We start from the raw sequence: 10,847 nt of genomic DNA, 5'->3' as shown, positions 1-10,847 counted from the left end.
TTAGAAACTTCAAATTTTGCACCAAGATAGGTCATTAGCCACATATAAAGGAAAAATTATAAAAACATTAAAAAATAATATGCCATAGAAAACAATTTTATATTTGCGGTTTGGCAAGAACATTATGTATGGATTTTGACTGCATTGTTAACTTTGTTCGTTGTTTAAGTACCTATTCGATTGGATGAATACATACATAGAATAGAAAAGAATAATATAAATGTAATACATAGACTATCATTAATACAAATTAATACATAAAGTTCATAATTCATTAAATTAATAAAGCTAAAACTCCATTGTATTGCGATAAATATTGTATGCGCGCTCGATAGATGGCGTTGTACCTGTCTGAATCGCGCTATGGTTTCGTTACAAAGCGCAGTCTAAGTAGTACTTCAAAATAATTCGATTTTCATTTGATAGCGCCATCTGTCTATGAAAAACCATTTCGAAACTAAAAAATATTGTAGTGATAATTGATATTCGGAGAACTTTACGTGTTATTTAGTTTAGTTTAGCTAGTTGTAGTTTGTAAGTTAGTAGATAAATATTTATTTAGTTAGTTATTTGTTAGTTAGTTTAGCTCTATTTAGTTTGTTAGTTATTTATTATACATATATATATATGCATATATATATATATATATATATATATAAGTTTAAGTCCTATTAATATATTGTTATAGTAGTAATTGTAAATATAGTGTATTGGAACGTGAAAAAAAAGAAAGAAATACACTTACAAAAAATAAATGAGATCCCACCAAAAACATTAAATGTAAAAAAATGCCAAGTCTCTCGATGCAGTCTTTCCATCGTAAAAAGTTTTGAGATCTCATAGAAGCCAAGTCCTATTAAAAATATTTTGTAGTTATAAATCAACATTTAGTAATTGTATCAATAGTTTTCTTTATATTATAATTATAGTGACTTGGCAATGAGCACAAGAAGAAACAAATAAAACGGCATATTTGGAGGAGTTTAAAGTTACACACACCGCATGCGTAAACATTAATATCACAAAATTAATTTTCTTTTGGTTTATCCATGTCGTCCCAACCGAATTTCGGCAACGGTAGTCAGTCTTAGTGTACTCTCGATTCATTTACTTTCTTAAGCGATGGCCCGTAAGGTATTCTTAATTATTGTATTGGAGCATGTAGTCGGTAGTGACCATCATGATTCACACATAACAAATAATCTGATCACTGGTCTCGTCAGTAATATTTGCACATAATTCCAGGCAACAAGCAGCTTTTAATTTGTGCTCATTGCCAAGTCACTATAATTATAATATAAAGAAAACTATTGATACAATTACTAAATGTTGATTTATAACTACAAAATATTTTGAATAGGACTTGGCTTCTATGAGATCTCAAAACTTTTTACGATGGAAAGACTGCATCGAGAGACTTGGCATTTTTTTACATTTAATGTTTTTGGTGGGATAAAATATACGCAATGGACATAGACAGAATTATTTTTTAACAATATTATTGTCAGTCTAGCCTTTGTTCGTACTTTAATTGGTCCTGGCAACACCAAAAAGTCAGTGTTACCACTTCACTTCTTCATAAAAAATGTACTTAAAAATAGAAGCTACAAATATTATGCACAGTTGATTGTCGTCCTTATTGCTTGGTATTAAGGTAGATTATAGCTTGGAAGGCGCGTAAGTCTGCCAGTAGACCACGTCACGCCACCACTCCGGCCGGGTCAATGACCCTGGGTACGTCATCACGCTGGACTGGATGTGTTTGTAAGCCTGTGACAAAAATTATAGAATAAGAATCTGCTAATAAACACACGAAGCTGGTCCATTGAGATCAGTGAACGGTTTACCTGATTTCAGATACTCGTCCCGTATTTCTTTTACTTTTCATTTTCACAATGTAATAAAAATTTACTGAGACACAGTGACATTGCATGAAAGTTACAATGCATTGTATTTTCGTTGTTCAGGAAAAGGATCTGAGTTGTCAATTTTTTCCTAATCTAAAACATGGACGATAAATTTCGTCGTCACAACTTGAAAATGTCTACTGCTGCCTCCCTCAAGCTACGGGGGGCATTTGCTCACCGCGCTAGGCATCCATTTTGCTGCCTAATGACTTCACTTTTTTTACTTTTCATTATTATTGATCCTAACTAAGATAATACTGACCTCTCCATCCGCCATTCCGAGTACGGATTTAAGACAGAAGTCAGGCGGCGCGAGAGTGTCGGCCAGCGCCACCGCGTCCGGCGTCACCGCCGCGCATGCGCGGACGAGTCCTTCACGGACCAACGCTCCTTGAGGGCCGGAGAAGTAGCCGCCCTGGTGGATGATAAGTTGGTAAGTATTCGCTTTTATTTTGCCCTAGTCTAATGTAGTTTTCAAGGTACAGTGTTTATGAACGCCGGGCCGAAAATATACTTTAAATTTCGAAATCGCCAAAATAAAAATTATAATTAAACACTGGCTGACTTCCTGCGGTTAGCATCCATAGGGAACGAATTCGTACCACAACATTAGGTAACATTATAAAACCTCCTATAAAACCAACCCAACCAACTCCTCAATAGCAACTTAATTTGATCTCAACTGGTTCAGCTGTTTTACCGTCAAAGCGTATCAAACTTATTCATTTTCGTTTATAATAATAGAAATCAATATAAACCATTTCTAAAAATATTCACACTTACAATATACAGTGTTGCCATGTGTTTCTCCAACAAGAAGGCTCCATATAAAGACACGAGCTTGAGTAACACGGTGCGGCATCCGACGTCGTTATACTCTACGGCTGTCTTGTAGAAGTGATTTAGTACGTAGTTCTGTAATACAAGTGATTTTTATTTTAAAATCAATAGATAAATAATGAATACCTGCCTGGTATACAATAAATTCGATGAAGGATTTTTATGTGGTTGTATGTGGTTGTTGTATAAAAATAATGAGGGTTTTCTAAAATGGCAATCCACGAGGTGGCAGCACCGAGTCGTCAGGTCCAATAACTGTCAAAGTGCTTATCTTTACTATGAATAGTGAACGATTTTAGTGTTTTTTTTTATTTTATAATTAAAGCACTGCATTATTGTTTTACTATTGCGGTTGAGTAAATAAAAAAAACTAAATCTTATTGTGTTAACAAATTTTTCAACAAGCTTTTCCTTAGTACCAGTGACTTTTGCACCTTCTCTCTTAGCTCAATTTTTAGTTCGGAAACCTTATTCTGACCGTAGTCCATAATAAAATCAATAACACTTCCAATATAACAGAATTTCAATAAACAATAAGTTCGGCACCTACAATTCCATACTATTTGACAGCTGTTTGGACCAGACGCATACGTGGCGCCACCCGGTGGCAGAAAAAATTTCAAAAACCCTCATTCAGGCAACATTTTATGTTTTGTTTGGAACGTAATTTTATCACAATGTATGTAACATTTCGACTATAATATTGAATGCTAGACTCAATTATGGTTTAGAAATAATGTAGAAACTTCAAACTTATACTGTGCAAATAATCAGTATGTACATGTATGCCTAAGTATAGGGCTGCCATCTCGAATTTCGCCAAACCCGGACAAAATTTAAAAAAACCCGGACATTTGGCGTAAATCGCATTTTTTCCCCGAACGAGTACGATTTTTTTTAAACAAAACAAAACCTAATTTGTAATCCATTTACTATTAACATATACTTAAATTCAATGAGGTGCTTCCTTACATGAAAAGTGTCCGGGTTGTCCGGGTTTTCCCCGGACACTTCTTGAAACCCCGCCCGGACGGCCCCCGGACGGCCTCCAAACGAGGACAAATCCGGGGAAACCCGGACGGATGGCAGCCCTACCTAAGTAATACTGTTACATTTTTGCGCAAGATTGCGCATAGTTTTGTGCATTTCAATAACCAACGATATAAGTATGCATACCTCCCCATAGACAATAGAAAGTGTGACAGCGTTGAATGTCTGTGATTCGTTTTTCGCAGCAAAGTTGTCTTTGCCCTGGCTCTTCAACGCGGCTACTTTTTCAGCTGTCATCTTCAGCATATACGCCGTTAACCATTTGTATGTTTTTATGAGATCTGAAATGACGAACATATACTTTATAAATATTATTTACTAGCCACTACTCGTCTCGGGAAATTTCTTTTTGCACCCGGATAAAATACCGCCTTTATCAGAGATAATGTAGAATTTAAACGGGGAAAGATTTTTTAAAATTGGTTCAGTACTTTTTAGTGAATTCCTAACAGAGTGGAGCGGGGAGTCTCAATAAGTTCGAAGTGTGAACCTCCTTTTTTTGAAGTCGGTTAATCAAACAGCACTTACTAGTAGGTTCGACAGCATCCTCAACGGTCTTCCACGAGCACTTCTCCTTCAGCAACTGGTCAACATTTTGTAAGAACTGCAGAGAGTTGAGGGGAGAGTCGTCAGCCGTGAGGGTGTTCCTCCTGGCCCAGATGTTGAGGAGCCAGTTGCTGGTCTGCTGCAGCAGCAAGCTGTTCTCGCCTTCGTATGTGCAGTTCGCGTCGTTGTCATTGCGAAGATCGCCTATGGCGGCAGCTGGAAGTTTATGGATATTTTATTAGTAGTGATTTTTAGGGTCGGTAGTTGAATGAACGTGCAAGCTGAATACGGGCTTGGGATTTCAGACCTTCTAAGTCCAGGTTTTCTCAGCAGGTTTTCCCGTACCCACACAAATATTATTTACTAGCTTCCATCCGCGGTTACATCTGCGTCTCGTGAGATCTAATTCCCATACATGGATAAAAAGCTAAATAACTCCCTATCAAAATCTATGCAGTAGGTAGTCTTTGCGTGAAAGAGAAATAAAGATCAATACGTACAAAATTTCGTGTTTCTAGCTTTAGTTTAGTTAGGATTTCTTCACACTTAATTAAATATAATAATAGGCCTTACCTTTCAAATATCCGTGTCCGCCACAGGATTCCCTGCAGTTCTGTATACCGTCCCGGGATGTCCAGCCGAACAGCGGCTTCACGGCGGATGATAGCGCGTGCAACTCTATACCGCGGGCCGCTGCGTTATTGTCGTCTCCTAAAAATAGAACAAGTTATATTTATGTAATTCTGCTAGTTTTACTGCATAAGCCATTTTGTTTTAAACTAGACAAGACCGATAATATTTTCAATCTAGAATATCTTTTAATTTTCTGAAAAAAATGTATTACCTAATGTAACTCAACGTTTTACAATTTACTGATTTTAACCAATTAATTGAATTCAAAATCAGTAGATAAGTGTTAAACGACATTACTTACCCATAAAGTTACTGATAGCCATATTGATGTGGGTAAAACTGAGCCAAACCGAGAATATCTTCATCGCGTATGCGGCTGCTAGGTATGGTAACAGACGTATTTGCTGCGAGGGATAATATATTAATTATTAAAAAAAAAAAAACTAAGACATGATTCAAGTATCCAAGTAAGATATAGCATGCCTTAACAAGATGTTAAGTTATTTCCAAACAATTAAACACTGACAAAAAGGTACCTATTCTTCAGTCATGCAATGCATGCAGTCTTTTTTTCATCTAGCTATAGGACCAAATGTTGATATAGAGAATAGTTCTTGATATGCTCTTTTAATAGACCTATTTATTTTTTTGGACTTCATCATAGATGCTCCATCTATTTAGGCAGAATACAATACCTGTTGCTGATACTCCAACACAGGTGTCTCCTCTGCAGCATTTTCAGGGCCGAACTGCTTCCTCACGGCGGAATACCTGATAGCTATTACAATAGCCTTCTGAAGGTAATATGTGGATATAGCCGTTATGTGGACTCGACCACCTGGGCAGATAGAAAGCTGTTTAATTTTTAAGGAGGCATACTTAACTAATTAATTTCATGTATTAGTTTATAAGTATTGTTATGTGTGCTATATTTGTATTTTTATGGGCCCTAGTTGCCTGAGATAAAGGAATGAATGAAAAATAAATTACCTAAGTATAAGCATTGATATTACAATAATTTTTCAACTTCGACTTGTATTCATCATCCTCCGAGCCTTTTCCCAATCATGTTGGGGTTGGCTTCCAGTCTCACCGGATTCAGCTGAGTACCAGTGCTTTACAAGAAGCGACTGCCTATCTGACCTCCTCAACCCAGTTGCCCGGGCAACCCGATACCCTTTGGTTAGACTGGTGTCAGACTTACTGGCTTCTGACTACCCGTAACGACTGCCAAGGATGTTCAATGACAGCCGGGACCTACAGTTTAACGTGCCATCCGAAACACAGCCAATGGTGTCTAAGATATACTTAGAAAGTACATACAAACTTAGAAAAGTTGCATTGGTACTTGCCTGACCTGGGATCGAACCCGCGCCCTCATACTTGAGAGGTTGGTCCTTTACCCACTAGGCCACCACGACTTTTTTAATGAGCGTTAAAAAATACATGTTTTTTATAACATACGAGTATAATTTGTCAAGTGTAGGTAATAATAAACATATAAATAAATTAATTTCACCGAATCATCTTTAAAATTGCTGAAATTATTGTCGTAATTGGCTGCTCAATAATGAGTTGATTAAGTAGTGGTTATTTTTATTTTTTTTTTCTAAATATTACCTGATAAAATCCCGAGAGCGGCTCCGAACCTCTTGTTAGGATCCCTAAAAGGCGTTTCGTAGTCCCCAGCGTCGTTGACTCCGCCCAATTTGTCGAGCGCCGCCTCTTTCGGCAAATGGTAGTTGTTGAACATAACAAATCTGAGAATAATGATTTAAGAAAGTGATAATAATATCATAATCCACTCCTACGAACCTTTTCCCAACTACGTTGGGGTCGACTTCCAGTCTGACCGGATTCAGCTGAGTACCAGTGTTTTACAAGAAGCGACTGCCTATCTGACCTCCTCAACCCATCCAGGCAACCCAATACCCCTTGGTTAGACTGGCAGACTTACTGGCTTCTGACTACCCATAACGACTGCCAAGGAAGTTCAAAGACAGCCGGGACCTACTGTTTAACGTGCCATGTAAAACACAGTCATTGGTGTCCAAGATATACTTAGAAAGTACAAACAAACTTAGAAAAGTTGATTCCAGGTCCCACAATGGAATCGAACCCACACACTCATACTCGAGAGGTTGGTTCTTTACCCACTAGGCCACCACGACTTTTAAATAAATATTGATATATTTTTAATACAGTGATAATATTATAAAAATCATAATTTTTTATATAAGTAGTAAGTCATTTACCTTGTGACTGCCTAAATGGAAGCGGCGCTTGGCCTTGTCATGACGAGTTTCTCCGTGTTTCGGAAGGCACGTTGCATTGGTAATTTTAACATGGCAGTCCACGGCAATTTTGGGAGTCGGTAGGGATACCTATATAGAAGCCAGTATGTCTGACAACCAGTCTTACCAAGGGGTATTTTGTCACCTAGGCAACTGGGTTGTGAAGGTAAGATACTAGATAGGCAGTAGCTCTACGTAACATACTGGTACACGGCTCCATCCGCGTAGACTGGAAGCCAGCCCCATTTAAGTTGGGAAAGAAAAGGCTAGGCAGATGATTTGACCCCTTGAATGCCCTAAACACCCATTATCTTACCCATTATCAACACCATTAAGTCCAATCTTCTCGCCGAGGTCTCCCACAATGACTCCAGGATACGGCTTCAAGGTCTTGGGGTCACGGATGGGCACCACAAACGTGTGCAGTCCATGGTTCTTGCCTTTGGACACCAGCATGGCGTATACTATTGCGTGGGTGGCACATTTACCTGGAATTTGTAAGACTTGGTATAGATGCACGTACTTTCGCAAAATTGACCCTCGATTTTTGTAAGAGGACTGTATTTTTTATAATACGCCAGTAATATTTACAATTGTTGACATATGAAATATTAATTTTACTCATAAACTCGTATAGAATAGGTACAAGAACTGAGGTCAGCATTCTCACCTTTTGATGTATTCAAAGTGGTTATTATCAAGGATGGTAGGTATTTTTTTATTTAATTTTTTATTTTGAGCATATGGCATAAGCGCACAGATGACTGACGACTGTTATGTCAATGTCGTCGACCTAAAAATGATGATACAAAAATACTGCTTACCCAGCGATCCAACCCAGCATTTAGCAGCCTCAAAATCAGCACTATGCATGACAAACTGTCTCTTCTCTGGCACATAAGTAGCCGTGGTCCTCATACCCTTAGCATTAGATCCATGAGAAACTTCAGTCAGTGCAAAACACCCCCCAATCTTGGCCTTCTCCACGTCTTCAATGATGTGGTAATGATGGCCCCTGCCATTACCCTGGATGGCATTGCTGAACATGCGGAAGGTCAATGACACTTTGACAGCTAAGGAACTGTCAAACATGAATAGGGCCTCGCTTTCTGCTTGAAATGCTTTTGGGTCTTCGGCTATCTGGAATGGAGATTTTTATGATTTCGACTGTGTGATTTTAATAGTGTCTAATTAACGTCCAAGATAGTGATATGAGATGATTTCTTTCGGACAAATGTAGGTACCTACATATAATAGTGTTGAAATAAACTTATTAAGGACACTATATAAAACGTAAAACATGTAAAAATAAAATGCTGTCTACGTGCCCACCAAATTTTATGGTTGCAATTATTTTATTTCACTTTTTTCAAAATTCATATAAAATGTTTAGTGTAACAGATATAAAGTTCTTCAAAGTCATGTTTGTTTCTCACAACAAATCTTTGAAATACATAGCTAGTCTGATTTCAATCAAGTTTAAATTAAATAAATTAAAGCTCAAGCAAAGTCAGGCATAAAGTTAGTTTTATTTAATAATACATTTAAAATCCCACGTAACTGGTTCAACATGCATGCATGATTTTCATAAACAATAGAGGGTCAAGACCATTATTAATATGCAAATTAGTTCATTTACTACCAAATTGTCACACAGCTGTAATACTTGTGTTTTCTTAAGGCAAGTTCATTATTACTTCATAGTGAACTTGTAACTTAAAATAGAAGCATGTGAACTTTGTAACTGACCTATGCCAAACTTTATCTATGTTAATATAATAAAGCTGAAAGTTTGTTTGCTTTAATACCTCTATAATCTCGGGAACTACTAGTCAGATTTGAATTATTATTTCAGTGCTAAATAGCCCATTTATTGAAGGATAAACCTACAGGCTACTTTTTATCTATTTGAGCGCCATTGGAGGCAAGTGAAGCGACTAGCAGAAGCTAGTAATCTGATAACTACATACTTCGATTTTTATATTATATAGATGAAGCAGCAACTTTTTATATTAAAACTGTAAGGAATAGTGACTGTTCTTTTTTGTGAGACAAATGACCTTGAATAAATGCATTGCTGCTTATTCTAGACATTTTTCTTTTTGTTAACTTTAAAAAATGCAAAATTTTATTTAATTTCAGGTTTTATATAAAATTATATGTGTAATTAGTGACTTTTTTGTAGAATTTTTGAATTAAACTTCATAAAATATTACATTTAATTTCATTAATGTGTTGTCATTTCACCTCCACATTAGAGGCTGTCATGCAGATTTGAAAAACTGGCAATCTGGCTTGTTAAATGATTAAAACCTAATGTTCACCTGAAGATCTTACCTTTTCAAATCGGCAGAACTGTTCATTGTAGATAGTGTACATCCTCTTAGTGGTGATATGTCTCTCATCATCCAGGACTCGGGTGGCTTCTGAGTGCTTGAACAGCGGGTGACCTTCCATGAAGCTCCATATGTCATGCTGAAAAGTGAAAAAAACTTTTAAAAATTAATAGAAATCAGGTCACATTATTTGTGAGTAATATGGGAAATATTTGGGTATATAATATGGGTATGGGTATGTGAACTGGGTCCCCTGGGACATAAGTGAAGCAGCAGAAAACAAAAAAAAAAAACAGTTTACATGTTGGGGGAAAAATAATTAAGGCAGAAATAATTTCTTTTTTAGACATAAATAAAAATTATTAAATAAGTTACTAGGGTCAATAGATAAATCAAGACAGTGCAATAAACTTTTATCTAACAAGTTGAAGTACTTAAATAGCTACTTACTTTCAATTTAATCGTGTTCAAAGTGTCGTAAACAAGTTTCATTCGACGCCAATCGAAGGATGCTTTCTTCCTGTAAATATCCAATGGACCACTGGGCAAATCAGGGAAATACTTCTTCAGTTGCTCGTCAACTTCTTGTTGCTTCTCCATTTTAAACGAATATAAACTTTTTGCACGCACTTTCACGAGTTCTTTGCGTACTGGCGCAAACCTTTGCACTGCGCGAATATAATTAGGGTACAAAGTCAAACAACTGTACATAAATTCTAAATTCGCTATTGGTGACCGTTTTATCTAAGAATTTTAATATTTTAAATAATAGATACCTTAATCTGTTACTACGAGAGTATTTATTTAGATAAGAAAAGATCACTTAACACCGTTTCACTATACCTGATAACAGTTCGCAAACAATCAGTTAACAGGTGCACGATAATAATATTCCAGCAGAGTTTAAATTCCAGACCCCACGTATTAATTACATGCTGTATGACGTACGTAGTATTACGTTAATGCGAAATCCAGTTTTAATGAAATCGTGAAACTGGTGTAGCAACGAGCAACGACCCACAAAAACAACAACAATTAATGTTAACTGTCATCTGTCAGTGAGACACATGACAGCCGCTTTCCCTCACAACACCCATTGAAAATAGCAGTCTTAAGCATTTTATAACTGCCATCTCTTTTTGGCATCAGCTAAGACTCTATCATCCTATGTTCTTCTTTTCAATGTCAAACAACAAGCTTTTCAAATCAAAAATAGGCTATGGAATGCGTAGAAATAGTAT

General features: G+C 36.7%; 1 protein-coding gene across 1 annotated transcript; it reads right to left on the bottom strand.

The window, feature by feature from the left end:
- Positions 1–1,450: 1,450 nt before the first annotated feature.
- LOC110369720 (peroxisomal acyl-coenzyme A oxidase 3) lies at positions 1,451–10,648 on the bottom strand. Its single transcript, XM_064036193.1, has 13 exons — positions 10,057–10,648; positions 9,608–9,745; positions 8,095–8,410; positions 7,587–7,758; positions 6,597–6,736; positions 5,672–5,814; positions 5,278–5,380; positions 4,917–5,054; positions 4,326–4,559; positions 3,924–4,078; positions 2,691–2,822; positions 2,170–2,322; positions 1,451–1,770 (listed from the first exon to the last, which is right to left on the bottom strand). The coding sequence occupies exons 1-13, from the start codon at positions 10,315–10,317 to the stop codon at positions 1,660–1,662; spliced, it is 2,196 nt and encodes a 731-aa protein (XP_063892263.1). The 5' UTR covers positions 10,318–10,648; the 3' UTR covers positions 1,451–1,659.
- Positions 10,649–10,847: the final 199 nt, after the last annotated feature.

Source organism: Helicoverpa armigera, chromosome 9 (assembly GCF_030705265.1).
Source record: "Helicoverpa armigera isolate CAAS_96S chromosome 9, ASM3070526v1, whole genome shotgun sequence".
Taxonomy (NCBI): domain Eukaryota; kingdom Metazoa; phylum Arthropoda; class Insecta; order Lepidoptera; family Noctuidae; genus Helicoverpa; species Helicoverpa armigera.
This window is presented reverse-complemented; position numbering and strand designations above follow the sequence as displayed.

Bases quoted from the DNA above. Each gene is read 5' to 3' on its own strand.
- LOC110369720 (XM_064036193.1), bottom strand. From the start codon at position 10,317: ATGTACAGTTGTTTGACTTTGTACCCTAATTATATTCGCGCAGTGCAA. The intron at 9,746-10,056 runs GTAAGTAGCTAT...TTCACTTTTCAG, and splicing joins TGAACACGATTAAATTGAAA to CATGACATATGGAGCTTCAT. The intron at 6,737-7,586 runs GTAAGATAATGG...CATTATTCTCAG, and splicing joins CTTAATGGTGTTGATAATGG to ATTTGTTATGTTCAACAACT.